This window comes from Hyperolius riggenbachi, chromosome 6 (genome assembly GCF_040937935.1).
Source record: "Hyperolius riggenbachi isolate aHypRig1 chromosome 6, aHypRig1.pri, whole genome shotgun sequence".
NCBI classification, from domain to species: domain Eukaryota; kingdom Metazoa; phylum Chordata; class Amphibia; order Anura; family Hyperoliidae; genus Hyperolius; species Hyperolius riggenbachi.
The window spans coordinates 42953941-42981669 of record NC_090651.1 but is presented as its reverse complement, the minus strand read 5'-3'; the positions used below and the strand labels follow the sequence as shown (position 1 = coordinate 42981669).

General features: G+C 44.4%; 1 protein-coding gene across 4 annotated transcripts in view; it reads right to left on the bottom strand.

Moving 5' to 3' along the window:
- Window positions 1–346: 346 nt before the first annotated feature.
- ZZZ3 (zinc finger ZZ-type containing 3) overlaps window positions 347–27729 on the bottom strand; it is a 69967-nt gene continuing 42584 nt past the window's right edge. For 3 of the 4 annotated variants that reach the window (XM_068239182.1, XM_068239184.1, XM_068239183.1), the window contains exons 5-12: window positions 19686–19798; window positions 18868–18936; window positions 18627–18740; window positions 15191–15286; window positions 12199–12348; window positions 11916–12050; window positions 4166–4266; window positions 347–3057 (exon numbers count right to left, since the gene is read on the bottom strand). In XM_068239182.1, coding sequence (XP_068095283.1) covers window positions 2913–3057; window positions 4166–4266; window positions 11916–12050; window positions 12199–12348; window positions 15191–15286; window positions 18627–18740; window positions 18868–18936; window positions 19686–19798 — 923 coding nt within the window. In that variant the 3' untranslated portion in view covers window positions 347–2912. The remainder of the gene's footprint in view (window positions 3058–4165; window positions 4267–11915; window positions 12051–12198; window positions 12349–15190; window positions 15287–18626; window positions 18741–18867; window positions 18937–19685; window positions 19799–27729) is intronic. The other variant, XM_068239185.1, reaches the window with a different exon arrangement.

Sequence of the window (27729 nt, the reverse complement as noted above, 5' to 3'; positions counted from 1 at the left end):
CTGATCTACATAGTATTTGCATTTTTGTGCCTGAAGGATGGATGATTATAGATAATTACTAATGGAGCGGTCTGAAATAATGAAGATATAAACCATATTACCTGACTGGAGGTCGTCTTTCTGGTTGCTGTAACAGATCATAGAGCAGCTGTAAAATGAATGCTTATGCTGTAATGGGCGTCATTGCCGATAATAAACCTTCAATAAAAATATGGAACTTGTGTGTTAAGAACCTTTATTACGTGGGTCGTCTCTCTCTCATTGGCTGGTGGCTTCATCGTTTTTTTTTCCTTGTTCCCGGGAGAACGTCAAGAGACCAAAAATGACAGCGTTACATACAAACAAATAGTACCCACACATTTTATTGTAGTCTTCCTGACAATTCATTGAAGAACATACTGTTTACACGTAAAAGGGAACTGTGGCGGGAGGGGTACAAAATGTCTACCTCTGTCCCTGCCGCAAAGTTCAGCCATGCCCCTCCCTCGCTCCTGCGCCCTTTTCTTGCGGAGGTCAGGCTAATAGAGGATGTCGCATACAGAAGACCACATGACCATATCTAAGCTTACCGCATAGATCTATGTAACCACGTGCTTAAATATTAATAAAAATACATTTTTTATGGTTTTTGTGCGACTACAAAAAGAGAAATTACAATACACAGAGGATTTACAATAGGCAGTTTTTTTTTTCTAATTTTTTTTTTCCATTTTTTGTCCTTTAGGCGGGTTTTAAACAATTTCCCTCCCCCAACCCTCCCCCCCGAATGCAGAGGCAAAAAGGCTTAGTAATTAAACGGTCAATCCACCATCACTGATATTTCATATTTGGTAGATCACGGAGAACTAAGAAAGTTGCTGGATTAAATCGGCACTCTAGAGGCTTGGAGCTGCCAAGAGGAGGGTGCCCAAAATGCTTCCCCCTTTAGCTGTAAACAGACTGATCCCGAGTAATGCTGGCTGTCTATAGAGATGGCCACATCTGGCATTGTTTGGCAAGGATGTCAAGTTCAGGTACAACATAGACGTAAATAGTGGTGCAAAAGCAGGAGGCACGTGCTTGTCACAAGAATGCATCTTCCACTGTACAATTTGCTGGCGTGACTACTGAAGTGGATACAATACAAGCTATAAGTAAGGCATCACCAATCTTCTGACTTCCTCTGCCCTTGTATGACTTCTTCAGCCCCAACCTCCTAACCATCCTCACCTACTGCCCTCTTCCTTATCCAAACCTCCCCCTTCTCCTCTCCTTCATGGCTATGCCAAGCAGTCCTACCTATATCGTTGCATCTAACATTAACAAATTTCCCTACCACAAGCCTAGGCCCAACCAGCATCCTCCTTTGGACTTGGGCTGGGTAAGTCTCCAGAGGGTTCCTTAAAATGTACACCTGGCTACTAACTTCTGAGTTTTTTTAATTGTTGTCAATTCAACTTGCTCCCAAAACTGTCCTTCTCTCCTGAATTCCATATAAAAATTTTCCCAAACCGGTTCTAAACTGTGCTGAACCACAAGCTACACCCTTAAACTCAAACCTACCTTGAAACAGACATTAATTAATAATCCTAGCCTAGCCCTTACTACAACGTTCCTTGTCCTGACTAACATAAAAAAAATGTTAGGATAACAATCTCAATAATTTCTTTGGTGCAGCTGTGCATCAAAAAGGTGGAAATAACCACTTCTTCGTTGACAACCTATATGAAAATAGAAAGCCTGTCTACATAGAACAACCTAGTTTGCTACGTGTGGGCAACATCATAGTAAAGATTTCTACACTGAAGTTTTCAGCTCCGCCCACTTCCAGCAGACATGACAAGCTGGTGTCTATTCACGGCTGAAGAACTGAGCGGGAAATGGAAAATTTCAAAGTTCGAACCATAGCAGGGAATTTTTTTTGAGGAATTGAAACTCCACCCTTGGCAGCAGAGACAGTACATGCTTTGGGGGGAGGGGTTGTTTAAGTGAAGTTATCCCAGTATCAGAAGATATGAGAGATCTCTGAAGCCCGAGGAAGATTCGTCCCGTCAACCAAATATCAAGTAACCGTTTTAGATGGAAAGACCCTTTAATTTTCCTTCTAATCTTGGAAGGATGGACCTAAGAAAGGTGTTAGACTTGACACAGTTACTACGAGTGGCACTTTTATCACCATATTGTGTACACGTCACATGATCATTGGAACATGACATTTAAAAAATAGATCTGAAAATCTTAACATTCACGCAACGCTCACACACCTCGAGCTGGTTCGAGAAAAGCCCCTACAGGAACCTGAATCTGTAGTGCTTGATTGTAGTTTATTGTCATCGTTTCGTCTTTAAAAGCAGCTCATAGTCTAGCAGAGAACAAAGTTCACCCGCACTTGAATAAGTAATCTTCCCCACCTTCCCCCCCATTGTCTTTCTTTTTTTTTTTAAACAGTAGCGTCTTCTAATCAAACACTGTGATTGGTTAAAACCTTCTGAAAACGTCAGTTTCTGTGCAAAAAAAGGAGAAAAATAACGTTTCACAAAACTGCAAGCTAGTAAACCGGTTTTTAATATAAATAGTTCACATTTTTTCTTTTTTGACCAATTATTGTTGTGTTTTGTCGGAAGCCTTTGGAAAATGTAGGAGGAGGAGCTATGGAAACGTGCGCTGTGAGTTTGGTTTGATGATCAGTAGTCCTGGTTTGGGCCTCCTGGAGCAGACCAGCTCGCAGGGGAAGGCCTTGTCTCCATTCACCTGTGGAATGTTGGACTGCTGTAGTAGCTGCAAGGTGGAGTCTTGGTGGAGCTGTCCAGATAGGTATCATGGTGCAAGCAGAGTCTCAGAAGAAGTGGTGGATCTGCTGACAACGGGATGGACCGCTCTACTGCCCTTGGTGCCTGGTGAGATTACTGAGCCGGCTGTAAGTCTGGGTCACGTCATCTGTTGGCCGGGAAATAGTTTGGGTCCAGGTAATTGTAACTGGTGCCACGGGGCATGCAGTAATCTCGATCTAGGAATGTCTCTGCTTTATAGACTGGTTCCAGGTGGTGGGATTCTTTGTGTGTTTCTGTTTCATACAAACTGTAAAAAAAAGGAAAACATTTTCTGTTAGTTAAAGTTTAAAAGGATCCCGTGGTAACACAGAGAATTCCATATTGCTATCTACACAATTTGAAGAAGGTCACTAGCGCCATCTCCAAAAAAATCGTACAAGTTTCTTAGCAGCTGGGGCCCTGATCCTCCCTCCACTAATTTTCTGACCACTTTACAGGTTCTTGAACTTTGCAGTCATGGCATGGGGCTTCTGGGAGAGGGGATTCTTGGTGAAAGTATTTCCCCCAATGTCCTGGACTCCCAGTGGAATGTTTTTTTGATACAACCTTATCTACGTACCCTTAGTCTATGACTATTTGTCCTTATGTTATTTTTATTTTGTTCTTCTGCTTATGTTCCTTGGTATTCCTTATTCGTAACCATATCTGGAATATGCTGATCATTTTCAATGTATTTCTACTGAAAAACTTTCAATAACAACAGTTTATAAGGGGTTTTTGTTTTGTTTTTTTTAAATGACACTTGAAAGGATCTTCAGGCAGTCTTGCATCAGGTCAGACAGGCATCTGAACACTACAGTGTTGAAATCTGCTGGGTTCTGCGACCCCCGACGTTGATGGTGTTTTGGGGGCACAACAATTACTTAGGGTAGGTGAGGGTGGGGTTGGTAGAAAAAAAATCCTGGAGGGGAACTCGTAATCTTTAAGTACTTAGCATTGTAGTATCGCTACAGAAACACACAGGATAACTGATGCTTCAATAGAGGGAAGGAGGAAGGAGTAGGCGGTGCCTACAGGGACAGCAATAGTGTTTGCCAAAGGTTTTCCAGCTAGGTGACACCTGTACATGTGCCAGACTTGCACCATAGATGAGCATGAGCTATTGTTTTTAGCAACCATGCTGAAGACGTCAACTCCGCCACATGGTCCGCGCTTTAATTTTGACAGAGATCTACGGTAATTGTTACAGCTAGACCCCAACAGTTGCATTGCGATTGGAGCAGTCAGTCAAGCACTTGGAAAAATTCTTGGGAAACAAGTCAGATAGCGGACTCAATAGGCAGCTTAGAAAACCTTCTGCGGGTCATACTTCATGGAGCTTCCCTTGAAGCCTGCATGAAAGGCGGTTGACTTACCAGTCGGAGCAGGAGTCACAGAAGTCCACAGACATATCCTGAGGACAGTCCTGGCAATGCCACCGAATACCCTGGATAGGTTCTATGCCGCAGTTATCACACTGTAACAAACAAGAGGAAATGGAAGCGATGGAGTAACATGGAGGATACAACCCACACCGGAAGCAGATTAGCCATACAACTCACAACCAATGCAGCAGGAAAAGCACAGAAGGGCCTGTTGATAAAAATCATTAATATTTGAAATGCACAAAGCAAGGCCCCATATTTGTAAAGATGGGATCAGCACATAACTTGTGCCACATAATATCTTCACCTGTGAGCAGCACCCCAGTAGCAGTACATATGAAAGGCTCCACAGAAAACCTTGCAATCTATGCAGAACCCGTACACCAAGGAGGCGGAGCCACTGGGCGACCTGTCGACACTTATCTAAGTTATTTATTCTAAAGAGAGAGCAGAAATACTCTTTGGCCTTCTTATTGGTCAATTAGGTCATGTGATGCTTGATACATTCTGTAACCAAAACAACCCAACTGGCAACGTCCAGGAAGCCTGAGAACAATAGTGGACTTCTTAATGTATGTACACACGTCCTGATTTTCTGCACAACTTGCCATCCGACTTGTTGTTTGAATGACAAGTTGGACGTGTGTATGCTCAGTCGAGCTACTGATAACAGCTGTTTAGTCTGATCCGCTTGGAGGATCAGTTGGACCAACTGTCGTTCAAACGACTGTCAGGTCTGTACGAGTGTACAAATAGACGTTTAAACATACAGTTGTTTGATCAGTCGTTTAATGTAGTCCATTGTTCTATCCAGTCCATTATCAAGTTGGTTAACCGACATGTAAGTAAGGATATCAGCCGCTTTGTTGGTCTGAGTGTACAGGATGTTTGAACGACTTGTTGTTTGCACTTCAAGTTGTTCAAACGACCAGTTTAAATGACAATCAGGCATAAAGTTGGACGTGTGTACACACCTTTAGATATTGCACCCATCATATCTGTACATCTTCTGCAGCTTATTATGGGCAATTTTATCATCTAGAATCTGTGGTAGGCGTGGACTTTCTTAAAATTCCAATAGCAGCTAAACACAAATTAAGTGCATTAAAATACTTGTATAGGGTATATTACACTCCCCGAAGACTCTCCCGAATGGGGCTTAATGTTGAGGACGCATGCTGGAGATGTAAGGCAGAGGGAGCTGGATTCTTCCATATCTTCTGGGAATGTAGGTGGAGTAAGCAGTTCTGGTCACAGGTGCATGACCTGTTAACAGAGGTGATTGGTCCGCAGATCCCTTTCACAGCTGTTGCTATGTTACTCAACCACTTTGGGGATACCACTCTTAGTGACAAAAAATTATTTCTTGCCAAGCTCCTGCTTTTTTACGCTAGGCGAGCAAATGCTCTTGCATGGAAGAGACCAGAAGCGCCCTCTATTGCAGAATTTAAATCTTCTGTAAATCTCGATTTACCGATTTATAAAAATGTATATGAAAACCGTGGTTCTGTTAAAAAATGTTATAAGGTGTGGAAAAAATGGTTAAAAACCTTTTGATATTGATATTTAATTCAGCCATAAGTTTCTCAAGTGCCGATTGGAGATATTCCATATTTATTATGGATACAACGTGGGGTGGAGGGAGAGAGGGTCGATCTGGGGGGACAGTGGGAAGACTGTGTGGGAAGGGGGGTGGGAGATACTTGGGTTATGTAATGTTTTGTATGTTAAATATATTTGAAAAGTTAAATAAAATATCTTTTTAAAGAATCTGTGGTAGGCAGGAGCAGAGGGCTAGGCGGGTGTGCAGAATGAGGTTTTGTCACCCTGCACACATTGCTAAAGAAGCAATAGCAATAAATCATTCCTCTATAAAACTACAAAACAGAGGACACTAATCAATGTTCGAATTGCTGACTTGCTCATATGGTAACCAAGCCTGCTGATTTGTATAAGAAGTTCTCTTTGTAAAAGGCGCCACCTGCCTGACAGTACAGTATACTGCAGCAGCATGTCTGTAGGACAACTGTAACCAACTGCAACACCAACTACAGTAAAACCCCCCATTATCCAGCACCATTGGGGATTGGCTGATGCTGGATAATTTATGGTTACTTGATGTTAAAAATAGGCCTAACTTAAAGAACATCCGAGGTGAAAATAAACTGTAGTCGCTTCCTGTCTGAGTCAGGACTGAGTCAGCCACTTACATACCTGATATTTAACTCTTTCAGACACAGAAAGTAAAAAAGGAACACAGCATAATTATTTGTGTACTAGGCACTGTACATGTCTATCTCATCATGTCACTTCGGGTATCCTTTAAAGTGGATCCGAGATAAAAACTTTTACTCATTGCATAATTGTGTTCCTTTCATATAGTTTATAGGGCATTCCTCAAGCCAAATACTTTTTTGTTTTTGTTTTAACCACTTCACAACTGAGTGGTTTTACCCCTTCAGCATCCAAGCAATTTTCACCTTTCAGCTCTCCTTCCATTCATTTGCCAATACCTTTATCTCTACTTATCACAATGAAATGTGTTAAATGTGGGTTTTTTTTATCACTAATTAGGCTTACTTTGGGTGGTACATTATGCCAAGAATTATTTTATTCTAAATGTTTTTTAATGGAAAACAAGAAAAAAATTGGAAAAAAGTCCTTATTTTTCAGTTTTCGGCCATTATAATTTTTAAATAATGCATGCTACCGTAATTAAAATCCACGTAATTTATTTACCCATTTGTGCCAGTTATTACACCATTCAAATGATGTCCCTATCACAATGTCTGACGCCAATATTTTATTAGGAAATAAAGGTGTATTTTTTTCAGTTTTGCATCCATCACTAATAAAAATCCCATAATTTATAAAGTAACAGTATTATACCCGCTTGACATACATATTAAAAAAGTTCAGTCCCTAAGAAAACTATTTATGTATTTTTTATAATTGTAAATTTATTTTTATTTTATTTTTTTACAAAAAAAATTAATGTTGGTAACTATTGGGGAGTGTGGGAGGTAAGGGGTTAATTTAAAATGTAAAAACAGGTCTTTGCATTTAAAAAAAATGCTTTTAGATGTAGTTTTACTATTTGGCCACAAGATGGCCCCAGTCTTTTTTTTATGCGTCCTGTAAGCGAAATATGTATGCTTACAGGAAGTGTACTGAGGATGGGGAAACCTGTATTTATTAGAATGATCGTGCAGCTTCTCATAGAAGGCGCCGATCATTGCTACGGGGACTTAGATCAATGATTAGGAATTGCTTTCCCATTCATTGATCTTCTGGCAGGCAGATGGCAACATGAACGAGCGCACAAATAAGCGGGAGCGGGTACAGCAGTGGTAGCAGCGGGGGTACGTATATTTACTCCCCTGGGCGTTTAAATAAAGTCTGCAGGGGAGTAGATATACTGTACTGAATCTGTGAAGTGGTACTCTCCCTATAAACTAAACAAGCCTCTCCCACAGCTTTTCAGAGTGGCTTGGCATTTTCAGACAGTAGCAAGGGCTTACAGGAGCTCAGTCTGGGCAGGAAGAAAGGGAGGTGTTAGTAGCCATTGATTTCAGAGGCAGAGGGGAGGAGGAAAGGTGACTGAATTTACACACAGGTCAGCTGATAGCATCTCCAGCCCTTAGCCTGTGACAATGTGACAAACAGAGCATGGCTGCCCTCATTGTATCACAGGAATAAATAATCAAACTTTTGCAGTTAGATATGCTGTGTAAACTATCTAAACTTTAGATAAGATATACAGACAAGTTACTTGTTCTGGTTAGTTCTTCATCTTGGATCCGCTTTAAAGGGGAACTGAAGAGAGAGGTATATGGAGGCTGTCATGTTTATTTCCTTTTAGACAATACCAGTTGCCTGGCAGCCCTGCTAATCCTCTGCCTCTAATACTATTAGCCATAGCCCCTGAACAAGCATGCAGCAGATCAGGTGTTTCAGACTTATAAGTCTGATCTGACAAGACTAGCTGCATGCTTGTTTCTGGTTTTAATCAGATACTACTGCAGAGAAATAGACCAGCAGGGCTGCCAGGCAACTGGTATTCATTAAAAGGAAATAAACATGACAGCCTCCATATACCTCTCTCTTCAGTTCCCCTTTAAAGAGGTAGTGGGATGTGGGTGTCAAAAACACCCTCTAGTGAAAAGATACAGGAGACAAAAGTGGGAGCCCAATGGTGTAGTATGTCAAAAACAATAGAACGTAATAAAAGTAAGACACTACTCACAAAGGTGGGTTGCAGAGGGGCAACCGACCACAGGAAGCAGGTGGAGACAACAAACCCGACTCCACTCGGGGTGGTCCCTAGGGACCTGGATGCGGTCGTTCTCCTTGGTAAAAGAAAGGGGACAGATATCCGCCGTGGTCAAAGCTACGTGTGGTCTGTACCCACCCCTCAGACGGGTGAGGTAAGGGGGTATTATTGCACAATAAGGGTATAAGAGGCACCCTGGTGTAATAAAAGCATCTAAAAGCAGTTTAAAAACAGGAAATAGATTTGAGGTAGCTTACCTTAGTGCCGAAAAAATCTTTGCATTTAACAAAGATTTTTATTAGTAGCACAGGCAACGCGTTTCGCGGGTCAGAGCCCGCTTCCTCAGGCCAATAACAGTGCATACATCAGTAAAAAAATGTATGCATCTAGAAACCATTATAAAAAATGAATAAGTAGGGAATAAATAATAGAATTGCTGCAAATCAATGTATATAAAGATCATAAGGGAATGATAAGAAATGTCATTACAAATAAAATTGCTGCAAGTCTATATGTTGCATTAAAAATAAAATTGTTACACATATAGACTTGCAGCAATTTTATTTTTAATGACATTTCTTATCATTCCCTTAGGATTTTTATATACATTGATTCCTAGCAATTCTATTACTTATTCACTACTTATTCATTTTTTATAATGGTTTCTAAATGCATACATTTGCAGCATTTTTATTTATGCACGCCTCCTGAATACTAATAACTGTATCAGTTGTCAATACTCCCAATTAATTATAATATATATATGGACCACCATTGTAGGTGTGCATAAGTGGATATGAAAGTATATAAATATGCAATTCATGTGATAACGTTATGTTGTATATATGTATATATATTTATATTGTAAGATTCTGGTATGCTAAGGAGCCTTTTTTTTACTGATGTAGGCACTGTTATTGGCCTGAGGAAGCGGCTCTGACCCGCGAAACGCATTGCATGTGCTACTAATAAAAACCTTTTTAAATGCAAAGATTTTTTCTTCACTGAGGTAAGCTACCTCAATTCTATTTCCCGTTTTTAAACTGCTTTTAGATGCTTTTATTACACCAGGGCACCTCTTATACCCTTATTGTGCCGCTTTAAAGAGGAGCTGTCAGCCATACTATCTCAGAAAAAAACATATACATAAGTAGATAAATACTTGCTCTACATACATATATATTGCACTGTCTACATTTTGATTTTAGTGATTTTACTACAGTGAAAAAAGAGAAAATGCGTCTTAGCATTTCTCATTTTAAGTGTGGCTATTTTGAAGCCAATTCTGATGTTATTTCCTCCCTTATTCTCCTCTGCCTCATTTCAGTGTTCTCCCCAGGGCCAATCAGGGGGGCGGGCCGCCCGGCTGTTTTTAAACCCCGCCCGCCTGTTGTCATTGGCCCACCTAGCTAGGAAAAAAAAACAGCCAAAGCAGAAGCGTCCGACCGCGCTACACTACATCATGCCGACAGCTGCAGTCTGCACGCACGCCTTCTGCCCTCCTAGTCAGTCCTCTGGCTGCCCTCATCTCTACCTCCGTCTGTAGCCTGCATAACTATGCAGATAGCCAGCAGTGGGTGTGGCCGCGGGCAGGCTGGAGGGGCTCGCTTATCACGGATTCTGTCTGGCATTCTTTCTCCAGGCTCCGGTGAAACTTTTAGAGCTGCCAGGCTTCCTTACGTTGAAAACAGGCCTGTGTAACAGCTCAGCCAATCGCTGCGCTCTTAGCATGGCTTGGGGAGTGGCTTATGCAGTGCTGTGACACACGTGGAGGCAGCTGGCGGCAAATGATAGATCAAGGAGGGAGCCGGGGCACTGCGCACGGAACAGCCAGGCAGAGAGAAGCAGCTACAAATACAGGTTAGCTTAATGTGAAGTCTGCCTGGCTGGAATGTTAGGAATTTCTTTTCACTTACTGAGTGGTTGCGCTGGCAGTGTGGATTCACACCCCTTCCCCCCTCCCTCCCCCTTACTCACTCCTCAAGATGACCCAGTGTGTGTGGATTGCAGATCTCGGAGTCTCCCAGACAGGACACTGGCCAGCTGCATACCGAGGGGACTCTGCTTGTCCTGTCACAAGGCTTTGTTACATAGCCTGATAGCAGTGTGCAGGTGATCATCTGAGATAACATACGTGGTGGCTGTCACCTGTGTGTTTTTTTTATTAATCCAGCTTTTTGCTGCCTATTTTGGATCAATATCTATGATCATTTATGATAATTGAATTACCCCTGCCATCAGGTAACTGACTATCCACAGAAGAGCTTACAATCTAATTCATGCCTTTATGCCACTTACTCTCCAGGAAGGATCTTACCATCTAGTCCCTGATGTTCTGTCACTAACTATCCACAGAGGATCTTACCATCTAGTCCCTGCTGTTCTGTCACTAACTATCCACAGAGGATCTTACCATCTAATCCCTGCTGTAATGACACTAACTATCCACAAACTATTTTACAATCTAATCGCTGCCGTTGTGTCCCTAATGGTTGGTACACACAATGAGATTTTCTGGCAGATTTACTGCCAGATCGATTATTTCCAGCATGTTCTATCTGATTTCCAATCGATTTTTCATTCAATCCTAGGGAAAATTGGGCATGTTGGAAATAATTGATCTGGCAGTAAATCTGCCAGAACATCGCATGGTGTGTACCAGGCATAACTATCCACAGAGGAGTTTACAATCTGATCCCAGCCATTATGTCACTAACTACAAACAGAGAAGCTTACAATCTAATCCCTGCTGTGATGTCACTAACTATCCATAGAGGACCTTACAATCTAATCCCTGCTGTGATGTCACTAACTATCCACAGAGGAGTTTGCAATCTAAACCCTACCGTAATGTTACTAACTGTACTCAGAAGATCTTACAATCTAATCTTTACCGTCAATCATGTTGCTGGGGGAACCTGAGCACCATCATCTGAAACAATTTCTCCCTAATGCCTGGTACACATGATGCAATTTTCTGACAGATTTACCATCAGATCGACTATTTCCAACACGTCCAATCTGATTTCTGATCAAATTTCTGCTCTGTTTCTCATAGAAGTGAACGGAAAATCTATTGAAAATCAGATTTAACATGTTGCAAATAATCGATCTGACAGTAAATCTGTCAGAAAATTGCATTGTGTGTACCTAGCAGGTACATCGGCTTGTCTCCTCCTCCACCTATGCTGTAAGCAGAGTTGCACTGGTCCGGCATTCCCCTGTCACACCCCACCCGGCTACTTTTTCATGCCACCCGGCTGGAAAAAATTCCTGGGGAGAACACTGCATTTGCCCGCCCTTCACTATAGAAAGTGCATTGTCTCAGCAATGGCACTTTCTACATTTACGGCCTTCAGATAATCTTGAGGTTAGCACCCCTTACTAAAGTGTAAACCAGAACACCAACAAACACCAAGCATAGTGAGAAAAATTCCCAATCAGACCCACATTTCACAGCTAACTTACTTTGAAGCCGACATGCTGCACAAATCCGCTCTCGGTCTCCATCTCGTGCAGTCTCTGCTTCTTCAGTTTCTTCAGCTCCAGCAGCTCCCTGTACTCCGGCAGCTCCCGGTAAGCAGTGGGGATAGACTCGTCATCCTGTGTAATGAGACAGCGTGTCAGTAAGTGACCTCTCCCACATCTGAAGAGGACCGATTACATTGAGCCACTAGCAGTGAACGGTATGTGCCATCTAGATGAAATAAGGTTACGAGGATCCGAACACACATGTATGAGCTATAATTACCGAGACTTCATCATCTTCATCAGCAGCTGTGTCCCGGAAACTTGAGTGGTCGTCGTCCTCTTCCATAAACACAGGGGGCTCATGGGATGTCATGAAGGTGGAGGGCTTAAAGAGATGCTTGTTGAGGATGTGCTGTCGCTTACTGGGGGGCTGCGGACACAAAACGCATGAAGATAATTATTGCCATGATGCACATTTGTCGGCACTAGTCTAGTTTAGGGGACCGAGCAGAAAACCTCATAGGCAAATCCTGCTAACGTGATTGGGGGGAGAGCACCCTCGACACTTTTCAGCCAATCACAACACTTCATGCCGAAGAGGTTGATGTGATTGGAGAATATTTCCCTATGAGGTTTCCTACTGGGTCCCCTAAATTAGAATAAAGGTAGCCATACATGTAGCCTTGATGGGCAGATTCGACCAAGAGACAAATCTCTCTCTGACGGAATCTGATTAGAGAGAGGTCTGCCGGCTGCCCACACACTGCAGGTCGATTCTCAATCAATTTAAGCAGGAAATCTCTCAGGAATCGGCCAAGTTTGCCACTTCGCCACATCTGCTGCTGTTCCCCTAATTTATAAATGTGTGCGAATTTATACATTACCTGTCCTGTGTCGTGGTGCCCGTCCGTCTTCCTGAATCCACCTCTCTTCCATAGTCTCATACACGCCCCTGGCATGGCGTGTGATGTCACACACGCCGGTGTGCTATGCGTCAGGGGCGTGTATGCGGCTATGGAAGAGCAGCAGATTTGGAAGATGGACGGGCACCACGACACATGACAGGTAATGTATAAATGCGCACACATTTATACATTAGGGGAACAGCGCTGGGGATTTTGTCACTTTCATCCCGATATCGCTCGCCATTACTGCCGTGCACCCGATTGACCACGACGACCCGACATCATGCGGCATGTCCAACCGATATATATATGCAACCAATTTGGACCTGAAATTGGAAGCATGGTCAATCAGGCATGGACTTGGCGGCACAGATTTCCATCCGATAATACTGTAAAAATCGAATCGTCAATCGACCGCCAAGTCACCTGATGTATGGCTACCTTAAAGGACAACTGTAGGGAGGCTGCCATGTTTTTTTCTCCTTTTGTGCAATACCAGTTGCCTGGCTGTCCTGCAGCTCCTCTGTCTCAAATACTTTTAGCCATAGACCCTGAACAGGCATGCAGCAGATCAGGTGTTTCCGACATTAATGTTGGAACTGACGAGATTAGCTGTGTGCTAATTTCTGGTGATATTCAGACACTGCTGCATCCACATAGATCAGCAGGGCTGCCAGGCAACTGGTATTGCTTAAGGGGGAATAAATATGGCAGCCTCCATATACCTCTCGCTACAGTTGACCTTTAAAGGATACCCGAGGTGACATGTGACATGATGAGATAGACATGGGTATGTACAGTGCCTAGCACACAAATAACTATGCTGTGTTCCTTTTTTCTTTCTCTGCCTGAAAGTGTTAAATATCAGGTATGTAAGTGGCTGACTCAATCCTGACTCAGACAGGAAGTGACTACAGTGTGACCATCACTGATAAGAAATTCTAACCATAAAACACTTTCCTAGCAGAAAATGGCTTTTGAGAGCAAGAAAGAGGTAAAAAGGGGAATTTCTTATCAGTGAGGGTCACACTGCAGTCACTTCCTGTCTGAGTCAGGACTAAGTCAGCCACTTACATACCTGATATTTAACTCTTTCAGGCAGAGAAAGAAAAAACAGCACAGTTATTTGTGTGCTAGGCACTGTACATACACCTGCGTGAAGCACGGTGGCGTAGTGGCTAGCGCTCTTGCATTGCAGCGCTGGGTCTCTGGTTCGAATCCCAGCCAAGTCAACATCTGCATAGAGTTTGTATGTTCTCCCCGTGTCTGTGTGGGTTTCCTCCGGGCACTCCGGTTTCCTCCCATAACCCCAAAACATACAGATACATTAATTGGCTTGCCCCTAGACTACAATACATACACTACACAATACATACATAGACATATGACTATATAGTAGGGACTAGATTGTGAGCTCCTCTGAGGGACAGTTAGTGACAAGACTAAGTATACTATGTACAGCGCTGCAGAAGATGTCGGCGCTATATAAATACTAAATAATAAAAATAATAATACACGTCTATCTCATCATGTCACATGTCATGTCGGGTATCCTTTAAAGCCAATGGGTACCACTTTAAAAGTCAAAAAGTCAGATACTCACCTAAGGAGAGGGAAGGCTCGGTCCTAATGAGCCTTCCTTCTCCTGTCCTGGTGCCCTCGGTGCTGTGCTGGCTCCTCCGCTCGCGTCCGCCGGCCCAGGGACTTCAGAGGTCTTCGGGAGCACTCGGGCTTCCGAAGACGGGCCGCTCCATACTACGCACGCGCGAGTGCGAAAGCTCCCTTCGGCTGCGGAAGTGGCAGTATTTGACCGAACTGGTCGAATACTGCCACGGGGGATCCTGCGCGGGACTGGGCACCGGGAGAGGAGAGGGAAGGCTCATTAGGACCGAGCCTTCCCTCTTCTTAGGTGAGTATCTGACTTTTTGATTTTTAAAATGGTAAACATTCACTTTAACAAATTAAAATTTGTAAAAATCTAAACAAGAACACAAAAGTAGCAAAAAATGTAAAATAGCAAACAGCCAAGCAAGAAATGAAACCCCACAGCTGACAATCTAAAGAAAAGAAGTAAGTATGACATGTGGTATAGTAATTATTTGGTACACTAATTTTTGGTACAATCTGGTAACATGGGCCTGACATCCCGTGTGATTTGGTGTCACAAGACAAAGCAAGCACCAGGGGACAGCCAATAGGAGAGAGCAGCACAAACAGGGGATTATGGAGATCACATAGGAGACATCCCGATGGAGAGAAATCAACATAAAACAATGAGACCAGCCAATACACATGCAACCACATATTCATTCAGGTAGTAGGGGACAAAGGAACAGGTGCTGCAGTATAAGTCCCACCCCTTCTTACCTTCTTAGAATACATGTAGAGGTTTGGAGTTCTTCCTGGAACTGGGATACCAGCTTTGGTCAGCTTTATAAAGTATTTCTGCACTCGGCTGGCAACCTGCAAAAAGAATTTACAAACGATGAATTCAGCAGAATTCACTGCTATGTTGCTCGGTTGGCTGCTGACTAATCCAACAGGCTGCGGATGTTATGTGATACATGTATTGAATGTTGTTTTATATGTAAATTTGCACCTTAGCACTATAGCACTGGGCACTTTTTGCACCCCTGACAAAGCTCCCATTAAGGGAGAGAAACATGTAGGGTTTTTTTTTTTTTGTTAAGTAGTGCACGTTTGCATAGCAGTGTAGTTTAGGGAATTATCTAGTGTGAAACTAAACTAGGAAACATTTTCCCTACTTTGCTCCCTACCCACTGCATGTTTAGTCACCAGAGGATTTTAGTCGACAACTACAATTTTAAATGTCTATATTAAAAGTCATGTTTTAAATACATGTTACAGCAACAGGGGCAATAAATCTTTATTGGGGCTGCCAGGGCCCCTGACCTTTCACTAGATCAAAGCAACTGCTTCTGTTGCCTGGTGGATACTCCGGCTCTGATTTGATCTCCTGGTCTTGTCTTAAAGAGAATCTGTATCTAAAAGAATGGCCCTGGGGGGGTACTCACCACGGGTGGGGGAAGCCTCCGAATCCTATCGAGGCTTCCCCCGTCCTCCTCTGTCCCACGACGGCAGCGATCGAGCTCCCCAAATGGCAGGGATGTAGATACCTTCCCGGCTCCAGCGCAGGCGCAGTCTGGCACTCGGCTCGGAAGTAGGTGGAAATAGCCAATCCCAGTCGGGTCCTCTGCTGCGCAGACGCAAGTCTCCTGCGCCTATGCAGTAGAGCGGACCTGACAGAGATCAGCTGTTTCCACCTATTTCGGTGCGGAGAGCCGCAACAGCGCCCCCGCTGGAACAGGGAAAGGTAAATATTGCACAGCCTGACAAATTGTCGGCTGTGCGTTCGGTGGGCTGCAGCGAGACCACCGTGGGACACAGGAGGATGGGGGAAGCCTCGATAGGATCCAGAGGCTTCCCCCTACCGAGGTGAGTACCCCCCAGGGGAACTTTTCAATACAGAGTCTCTTCAATTTTGATAGTAAAATGGGGTAAAATTAAAAAAAAAAAATTCTCTGTAAATGTGCTACTTTGAAAGCACATGATTCCCACTTGCTGTTTGCAGGACACAAAATACACCCTAAAACATATTCAACAACTGCTCCCGTGCATGGGGGTGCCAAATACTAATGCATCGGGCGCATTGTTAGAGAACTGGGGACCCCAGAATCATGGTCTTCCCTGTGTATTGTGGTTTGCAAATACACAATAGTAACCTAAAGGTCTAAAACTTAACTTTTAATAACCATGTTAAAACCACAGGTTGTTACAAAACATTGCTTGTGATAGTGACATAGCAGTGGATTGAGGTAATAGAAGCAATAGACCCCCTGTTAACGTCACTGGGGTATAACCTCACTTCACACTGCAAGACAGATACATTTACACCACCCAACAGAAAAAAAACCCTACGTTTCACTCCCCTAAAATTGGGGGCTTTGTCAGGGGTACGTTAAGTGCTTGGCTAAAGTGCCCTGTGCTAAAGTGCAAAAGTCTATCTATACATCCCTCCCCATATATCTAATCCCTCCAAAAAGTGTATTGCAGAATGCAGGTGACTGGAAGGAGAGTGGTGCTATCCGCAGCTACGAGTCTATCTATACATCCAACATTACATCATATCACACAACAAAATGACAGCCTTTCAGCTCTTATAGCAACCATTGTGGTTTGCATCGACTTGCACCTCATCCCTGCCAACTCCTTCACAGACAACCAGCTAATGAGCGCCCGCAGAGTGCAGGTAATGCTCATGCTGGAAGATGGTTTGCACACCAATCCCTCCAAAAAGCATAGTGCAGAACGCAGGGGACTGCCAGGCGAGTGGCACTTTCCACAGCTACGAGAGGAGAGGAACGAAGGAATCCCCTTGCCAAGAGCTTTCTCCCTGGTTGAAAGGGACAAAGCCTGTGAGCTGGTACACCCATACAGGCTAACCAGTGCTACACAGAGGTGAGATTCTACGGCCAGCTGGCCACATTTCATAATTCCTACACTATGGACTTGATTCACGAAGACAAATCATCAGAGTTAACATGCCTTATAAGAGTTAACACACCTTAAAAAAGTGTGCATGCCTTATCAGAGTAGCATAGCAAGCGCTACGAACTTATGCCTGCTAATTGGCAACGAAGAGAGCTCCACTCGTCCTGCCCTGAGCCCCTGCGGGTCCAATCGCTTTAACCTCCTGGGGACCGCCTAACGCCGAGGGGCATGGGCGTGGCAGCAGCCCCAGGACCGCCTAACGCCGATTGGCGTCAAGTCCTGGGGCTGCAGTTTCCCAGGGAACGGCCGTACGCATGTGCGATCGTTCGCTGCCACTTCACGGAACGGAGTTCTGTGATTAGCCTGCTAGCCGCCGATCGCGGCAAGCAGGCGGTTTGTACACGAAAGGGGAAAGAAATCCCCTTTGTTTACAACTGTACAGCGCTGTGGTCCCCGGCAGCGTTGCAAGAGATCGGAGATTCCTCGGCTTCTGATTGGCTGGGGAGCGCGGTCCTCTCATAGGCTGATGCCTATGAGAGGCAAAACAGGGCGGATCACCGTTCTGTTCCAATTCTGATGACGGAGAGGCGGAGGGAAGGGGAGGGGGGAGGGAAGGGGAGGGAGGAGGGAGAGAGAGCCTCATAGAGGCTGGGGGAAAAAAATAAACTGCTGCAGCGATCGGACCCCTCCGGCGGCATGTCCCCTTAGGGACAAAAAAAGGAGGCAAGTCCGATCGCTGGGCTCCATAGCTGGGCTGTGCAGGAGGCTGAAAAGATTGCACAGCCCAGTACTGCAAATTATGGCCTGGTCTTTAGGGGGGGTTAGCACTGTGGTCGTCAAGTGGTTAAAGGACATCCCTGCACTTTGAATGGCCCAATAGGCTGCCTGTCACTTGACAGGAAACTTAACAGGCAGCCTATTGGGCCAATCAAAGTGCGGGGATAATGTCCTTTAAAGTGATTGGACCCACAAGGACTCAGGGCAGGACAAGTGGAGCTCTCGTCATTGCCAATTAGCAGGCATAAGTTCGTAGTGCTTGCTATGCTACTCTGATAAGGTGTGTTAACTCTGATAAGGCATGCTATTTGTCTTAGTGAATCAAGCCTCGAGAGTGCTTTCTTCTACTTTGTCTCCACATATCCTAGCTGTCCTGCATGGAAACTGAGAGCTGCACCAACTACACACAGCACAAGATCGCTCCTTCCGGAAGTTCATTCTACTGCACTACAGACTGTAAAGGTGATATTTCCAGCAGAGTGACGTCTACATATAGAGGGTAATGAACACTGACACGATGATGCACCTGTTTGGCCGTCCTGTTGCCCAAGCCATCCGCAATCTTCTGCCACCGTTTGGATTCCACCTCTTCTGGAGGATACTTCAGCAGCAGCTGCTCCAGCTTTTTCTGTTCATTCACAACAAAAATGAGTGATCAGGCATAGGCTTATCACCACTACAGGAAAACTAATAATGCTGCAAACATGCAGAACAGGGAGATGGGAGATAATGAGATACTGTATGAGACAGCTTACCTGCTCTTCCACAGTCCACAGCTGGTTAAAGGTTCCGGGTTTGGTTTCTGTACAGAGTCTTCCTCTCACCTGTGATGAAAGGTGTCAGAATCAGGATTAAGTAAGAACAGTTAAAGAGACACTGAAGCGGAAAAAAAAACCTTATGATATAATGAATTGGTTGTGTAGTTCGGATAATTACTAGAACATTAGTAGCAAAGAAAATATACTCATAGTTTTATTTTCAGTTATATAGTTTTGTTTTTTTATAATGTGGCATCCTTCCCTAATATTTGAAGTTTACACATTACCCAGCATTCTAAATGATTTTACAGAGCAAGCAAGTGAACTTTTGAACTCTCCTCTGCAGAGAAAAATAAAATACAGTGACTGACAGTTAAGATAATAAGCTTCAGAACACAGAGCTTTCTACGATTTTGAAAGTCGTGGTGCTCAATGGCTCTTTTGCATAGATAACATGGTGGAGTTTCTTAACTCTTCATGTACTGGAAACAATATTAGACATATGCCTCTGCTCCTAATGTTTTATTTATTAGCTGTACTACACATTACAAATCATATCATTATTTTTTTTCGCTTCAGTGTCTCTTTAAGTAAGAACAATACCGTTCCTACACTTCGAAAGTCCTCTATATATATATTTAAAAGAAAACCCAAAGACTAAACAAGGCATAAGAGAAGTGTTCTTTCACACTATAATGAGCATTATCATTTAAGGACCACTATCGTGAAAAATGTAACATTTAAAATGCATAAATACAAGGAGTACATTTGTAACAGACTAAAATGCACTTGGAGAACTGCAGGGACGTCCTTACCTGGGACGCGCTGGTCGCAGAGCTGTCCTGACTGTCACTCTGGGGTAACACAGAGTAAGAGGAGGGTTCGCCATCCTTATCTCCAGCTCTTTGGGAGTTGGCATGTAAACCAGCTATTGACAGAAAAACAGAAACTAGCATTAGATTTCACCTGAAAGGAAACCAGAGCTCACATAACTAAAAAGATTTATACATACCTGGGGCTTCCTCCAGCCCCATCCGCTCGTATTGCTCCCACGCTGCCATTCTCCGATGTCTGCAGCTTCGGGAGCTGTGGCCAGCGTAGGACGGCAGCGTAGGAGCAATCCGAGCTGATGGGGCTGGAGGAAGCCTCAGGAACGTATAATTATTTTTAGTTATGTGAGCTCTGGTACGCTTTAACACACTGCATTTCACGTATCTTATCCTACATTTACTTCATTTACAGCTTTCATTCAGCCTGTAATATTTTTTCAAGCATATGACAGTGGATATGCATTAATGAGAACTGCACAATATTTTGTGTATTGCACATCTGAAGTTTTCACAGTAAATATATTGAAAAAGTGTCTTCCTGGCTGCATCCAGTAGCTCCTCATTGCCAGCAGAGTGAAAGCGGATTCACACTGCGAGAGCTTTTTAATCGCTAGTGATTTGAAAAGCTCTTGCTAATGCAATGCTATGAGGGATTTATACATAATCACACTTTTCCAGTGAGAACACACACATAGCATTGCATTAGCAAGAGCTTTTCAAATCACAAAGCGCTTAGAAAAGCTCTTTTAGTGTGTACTAGCCCTGGGTGTTCCATCCCCAGCAGATCGCCTGACCCCACCCACCTCTTCCCACAGCGCTGCACAGTGCCTACTATTTTATTATCAGTACATTTTACTAGACTTCATCTGTTATGCTTATTGGTATTTTGGTAAGCCTGATTCTTGCATAACTTTCAAAGAGGTTTACTTTCAATGTATTCTATATTACAACCTTGGTTGTCTTTAAATACATGAGGGACAGAGGCATACCTGGGTAATTAGGCCAGAGTCAGAACAGAGTAGCACTACTTTCAGTAGCTACTACTAGTAGCTCTATCTTTTTAAACCAACTTTTGGAGTCTTTAAAGGGATGCTTAAGTCATCCCAAAAAATGAGTTTTACTCACCAGGGGCTTCTACCAGCCCCCTGCAGGTGTCCGGTGCCCTCGTAGTCTTGATCAGATGCTCCTGTCCCAGCCGGCAGCCACTTCCGTTTTCGGCGACAGGCCCAACAGGCCAGGAAAAACAGGCCTGGGCGCGCGAGTGATTCATCGCTTTCCTGGCCACAATAGCAGCATAGAGGGCACTATTGCGGCCAGGAAAGTGAAGAATCACTCGCGTTCCCAGGCCTGTCGGCCCTGTCATCGAAAACGGAAGTAGCCGTCGGTGGGGACAGGAGGATCCGAGCCAGCCTACGAGGGTACCGGACACCTGCAGGGGGCTGGTAGAAGCCCCAGGTGAGTAAAACTCATTTTTTTTGGGATGACTTAAGTGTCACTTTAACCTCCTTGGCTGTAGCCCCAAGTCAGGCTCGTGGTGGACAAAAGAAGCTGGGAGTGGCAATCACGAGACTAGTTCAAGGTAGCCGACAGGAGGTATGGGGATGCAGTGCAGAGGGAGTTAGAACTCACCTCCCCCTCTCCGGACGCTCGCAGCCCGTCTTCTTTGGGTTTTCAGAGGCTCTCGATCCCTCGGGTGAGATCGCCGTTTGCCACATGTTGACAGACAGCGATCTGCCCGTATGCTCCCGTGGCGGCTCTGTACTGCGCCAGCGTGCTCTCTCTCGCCTGCTCACATATGCGCAGCACTTCCGAATCCTCCCGCAGCAGGACATTCAAACGGGGGAGCCAGCAGTTAAAGCGGAACTGCAGAGTATTTTAAAACAAACTGTTTCACTTACCTGGGGCTACTGCAAAGCCCCAGCAGCCGTCCTGTCCCACGCCGTCCTCCACAAGCCTCCGTCCTCCCGCCGCCAGCTACTTTCGGTTTTGCCACCGGGCCACTGTGCCTGTGGGGCTCTGGCCATGTATATTCTTCTTTGTGTTCTAGTCCGCAATAATGCTATTGCAGACAGGAACGCTTAAAAAAGGATACGCTTGTGGCCCCTCGACTTTCGAGTCAAGGAACGAAACGGAGAGGCGGCGGGAGAATGGAGGCTCGTGGATGACCGGGAGGGACATGATGGCTGCTGGGGGCTTGCAGTAGCCCCAGGTAAGTGAAACAGTTTGTTTTAAAATACTCTTCAGTTCCGCTTTAAACAAGGGGACTGAGAGAGGAGAGGTAAGGCTCTATAGGACCTCCAACCTTCCCTCTCCTTAGGTAAGTATCTGGTTGTTTTTTGTTTTTTTCAATTCCCATAACAAAGACGTTTCTATATACAGCAAAGTCCCCGGTATCCGACACCGGCGGGGATCGCATGATTCCGGATACTTGTGCTTGCAGTTGCTTGAGCAACCGGCTGAAATAGCACAAACCTCAACCCTGAAATTACTTACCGAGGCTCCAGCAATGTCTGGCAATTTCTGGCAATCTCCCTCTATCTCCCCACGGGCTTGGAAGGGCTTTCCGGCTTCCCCAGTGCATGGAAGCCAGAGTGTCAGCTGACCTGCATCAGGTCATGTGACACTGGTTTCTGTACACAGAGGTCCAGGGAGACTGCCAGGCATCGCTGGAGCCTCGGTAAGTATTTGAAAGACTGCCAGCACCCTCAGAAAGCCCCCAAAAAAGAGGTCCCCGTAAACCCTCAGGCATGCTGAGTCTGGTTGAGTCTGGTTGCCTGAATTCCAGATAACAGGGACTTTGCTGTATTTTTCTGGGTCCTGCGTAACTTCCAATCCCCTTATAGGCAGACCTAAATCCTTCACATGATGCTACTCTACATGTGGAGACCTATAAAAACTGATATTCACTTCAATCTACATGTTATGAATTTATTTTAACACGAATATGATTACATAATTACAGCAAGCAGAACGTCCCACCTAGCATTTCCGGTTTGAAACTTACTGTAGTCTGCCTGTCTCCTTTCCAAAAAGCCAGTAAAAGAAAGCAATACAAGTTTTTAAAAGTAAACCCTAAGTCAGATAAAACAAACACTTACATACTTACCTCAGTACGGTAAAGCCCCTCTGTTCTTACGCTGGGATCCACTAAAGAATACTCAACAGTAAATTTAAACATTAGCAGCTGAGTTCCTCTCTGTGTATAAGTGGGCCACATTGTACAGGTGCATGCAAGGCCAGTGCCTGTTAAAGGGGCACTATAGCGAAAAATTGTAAAAATTTAAAATATGTGCAAACATATACAAATAAGAAGTACACTTCCTCCAGAGTAAAATTAGCCATAAATTACTTTTCTCCTATGTTGCTGTAGGTAGTAGAAATCTGACAGAAGAAAACAGGTTTTGGACTAGTCCATCTCTTAATGGGGGATTCTCAGGGATTTATTTATTTTCAAAAGCACTTCGTGAGTGGCAGTTGCTCTGTCCAACTGCCAAAAAAACTGTAGCGAGCAGGGAAGCTGGTCAGCATCATTGTTTAAATCCTTTTTAGGGAATATCTTTATGAAGAATAAAATCCTTGCTGAGAATCCCCTATGAAGAGATGGACTAGTCCAAAACCTGTCAGATTTCTACTACCTAGTGTAAGTGACAGCAACATAGGAGAAAAGTAATTTATGGTTGATTTTACTCTGGGGAAAAAAACAGGGCTGTGGAGTCGGGAGTCTAAGCAATTTTTGGGTGCCTGGAGTCGGAGTCGGGAGAAAATGCACCGACTCCGACTTCTAATGAATTCAAACTGTGATTAAAATAGACAATATGATAAAATGTCCTATTTCTCAGATAATAGTCATCATAAATAATTTATATATACAGTAATAGCTGTGCTTAGTCCACAAAAATGAAATAAACCAATCAAAAAATAGTTACTTGTGCTGCTTCAATAAAGCAGTCCCCGTATTTTTAAAGTCAGATATACACATCTGATTGTGACTGTATATATGATGTGTACACAGGAATCTCTTATATATACTAAATAACATCTATGCTGTAAGAATAAAGCCTGATGTGTAGCCGTGTCACTAATAGAGATGGTCAATGAGATGGAAATAATTCTGCGCTGATGCTGTTTTATACAAATATATGCAAATATATGCACACCCTTTGCTCGTGAAATCAAATAATTTGATATGTTGTTAAAATTTGGTTTGGTGACTACGAATTAAAGGGTACCTGAGAAGGATGAAAAGAAATGTTTTATACATACCTGGGGCTTCCTCCAGCCCTCTTCAGGCTAATCAGTCCCTCGTTGTCCTCCTCCACCTGGATCTTCTGCTACGAGTCCCGGTAATTCAGCCAGTCAGCGCAGTCCGGCCACATGCCGCTTCCACAGCCAGGAACATTCTGCACCTGCGCAAGAGTGCTGTGCAGGTGTAGTACGCTACCGGCAGCGGAGTGTGTGCATGCGCACTATGCCTGACTCGCTCAAGTACCTGGACCCATAGCAGAAGATCCAGGTGGCAGAGGTGGACAGCGAGGGACTGATTAGCCTGAAGGGGGCTGGAGGAAGCCCCATGTATGTATAAAACTTTAATTTCATCTGTCTCAGGTTTACTTTGTCACACAGTAGTACTATACTCTACATATGCACTCCCCACAGAGCTGCAGGGAATCCACTGAGAATGTTGTGCACATTGAACACAGAAGTGTTATCACCCATAAAGCTGGTTTAGATTGTGCATGAAGAATGTGTAATAGAGGAAGAATCTCCTTATTCCCCTGCAGAGTACCTGCACATCATTCTTACATGTACCCACACTTACATTGCCTAGGGCCTGATAGATGTTCTTTGCTCTTGTCTGTACCTTCTACAAGTACTCTTACCAAGGACTAGTTTTGATCTATGACTAAAAATATTAGAGACAGAAGATCAGCCAGCTAGCCAGGTAACTGATGTTGTTTAAAAGGGAATAAATATGGCAGCCTCCATATCCCTCTCACTTTAGCTGTATTTTAAAATTCCTAAGCGTTGGCAGTTAAGAGATGCATTTCATGTTACATACTTTCAATCAAAAAAAATTTAATATGCGAATTAGATGAGTCGGAGTCAAGGAGTCGGAGGAATCCTAATCTGAGGAGTCGGAGTCGGTGGATTTTTGTACCGACTCCACAGCCCTGAAAAAAACATACTTCTTATTTGTCTGTTTGCACATATTTTAATCACTTAGGTCTATCTGGACGGATATATCCATCCAGATAGCCTGCCCTGCTGCAGCTGCGCCGGGCGCGCTCCCGCGCATGCTCCAGCCTCCCCGGAGATCAATGAATGGAAACACAGTTCCCATTCATTGATCTATATCTCCCTATGAAAAACCGACAGCTTCTCTGAAAAGCCGCAATTTTTCTAAGTTTCCTGTCATCCTTTCAGTTCCTGTAAGCGAGAGCTCTCGCTTACAGGATGAAAAACCCAAAAATGACTGTGGCCATCTTGTGGCTAAATAGTAAAACTACATCTACATACATTTTTATTTATTTTTTAAATATACACAATCAATTACAGTACATTTAAAATTACCTGTTTACTTCCCCACTCCAAAAAAAAACAAATAAAAAAATGACAATTAAAAAAAACAAATAGTTACATAAGGGTCTGAACTTTATTAATATGCATGTCAAGAGAGTATATTACTATAATTTTTAAAATTATAAGCTTGTAAATAGTGATGGACGCAAATTGAAAAAATGCACCTTTATTACCAAATAAAATATTGATGCCATACATTGTGATAGGGACATAATTTAAATGGTGTAATAACTGGGACAAATGGGCAAATAAAATATTTGGGTTTTAATTATGGTAGCATGTATTATTTTAACCACTTGCCGACCGCCCACTGCACAGAGGCGGCCGGCAAGTGGATCCCGCAAGGACCGCCGCATGTACAATTGGCGGCGGTCCTTGTACGGGCATGGGCGGAGCGATCGCGTCATTCGTGACGCGATCAGCCACCGGCGACTGGCGGCGACTGGCTCCGCCCCGTCGTGCTTTAACCCGCCGGCCGTTCGGAAGCGCCGGCGGGTTACTAGCACTCGGATCGCCGCATACAAAGTGTTGGCTGATGGTGTAATGGTTAAGGGCTCTGCCTCTGACACAGGAGACCAGGGTTGGAATCTCGGCTCTGCCTGTTCAGTAAGCCAGCACTAATTTAGTAGGAGACCTTTGGCAAGTCTCCCTAACACTGCTACTGCCTATAGAGCGCGCCCTAGTGGCTGCTGCTCTGCTCTGGCGCTTTGAGTCCGCAAGGAGAAAAGCGCAATATAAATGTTATTTGTCTTGTCTTGTCTTTGTCAAAGTGTATTATACAGGCTGCCTCCTGCCCTGGTGGTCCCAGTGTCCAAGGGACCACCAGGGCAGGCTGCAGCCACCCTAGTCTGCACCCAAGCACACTGATTTCCCCCCCCCCCCCTGCACCCTGATCGCCCACAGCACCCCTCAGACCCCCCCCCCTGCCCACCCCCCAGACCACTGTTTGCACCCAATCACCCCCCTAATCACCCATCAATCACTCCCTGTCACTATCTGTAAACGCTATTTTTTTTTATGCCCTAAACTGCCCCCTGCTCCCTCCTGATCACCCCCCACCCCTCAGATTCTCCCCAGACCCCCCCCCCCCTGTGTACTGTATGCATCTATCCCCCTGATCACCTGTCAATCACCCATCAATCGCCCCCTGTCACTGCCACCCATCAATCAGCCCCTAACCTGCTCCTTGCGGGCAATCTGATCACCCACCCACACCAATAGATTGCCCGCAGATCCGACGTCAGATCACCTCCCAAGTGCAGTGTTTACATCTGTTCTCTACCCTAAACACCCACTAATTACCCATCAATCACCCCCTGTCACTGCTACCCATCAGATTAGAGCCCTATCTGCCCCTAGGGCACTCAATCACCCGCCCACACCCTCAGAACGCCCTCAGACCCCAGCCCTGATCACCTCGCCAGTGCATTGCGTGCATCTATTCCCCCCTCTAATCACACCTTGAGACACCCATCAATCACCTCCTGTCACCCCCTAGCACACCTACCCATCAGATCAGGCCCTAATTTGCCCCGTGTGGGCTCCTGATCACTCGGCCAAACCCTCAGATCCCCTTCAGACCCACTTCCGATCACTTCCCCAGGGCATTGATTGCATCTATTTTCCCCTCTAACCACCCCCTGAGACACCCATCAATCACCTCCTGTCACCCCCCTAGCACTCCTATCCATCAGATCAGGCCCAATACAACCTGTCATCTAAAAGGCCACCCTGCTTATGACCGGTTCCACAAAATTGGCCCCCTCATAGACCACCTGTCATCAAAATTTGCAGATGCTCATACCCCTGAACAGTCATTTTGAGACATTTGGTTTCCAGACTACTCACGGTTTTTGGCCCGTAAAAGGCTAGGGCGATATAGGAACCCCACAAGTGACCCCATTTTAGAAAAAAGACACCCCAAGGTATTCTGTTAGGTGTATGACGAGTTCATAGAAGATTTTATTTTTTGTCAAAAGTTAGCAGAAATTGATTTTTAATGTTTTTTTTTTTCCACAAAGTGTCATTTTTCACTAACTTGTGACAAAAAATAAAATCTTCTATGAACTCGCCATACACCTAACGGAATACCTTGGGGTGTCTTCTTTCTAAAATGGGGTCACTTGTGGGGTTCCTATACTGCCCTGGCATTTTAGGGGCCCTAAACCGTGAGGAGTAGTCTAGAAAACAAATGCCTCAAAATGACCTGTGAATAGGACGTTGGGCCCCTTAGCGCACCTAGGCTGCAAAAGTGTGTCACACATGTGATATCGCCGTACTCAGGAGAAGTAGTATAATGTGTTTTGGGGTGTATTTTTACACATACCCATGCTGGGTGGGAGAAATCTCTCTGTAAATGGACAATTGTGTGTAAAAAAAATCAAACAATTGTCATTTACAGAGATATTTCTCCCACCCAGCATGGGTATGTGTAAAAATACACCACAAA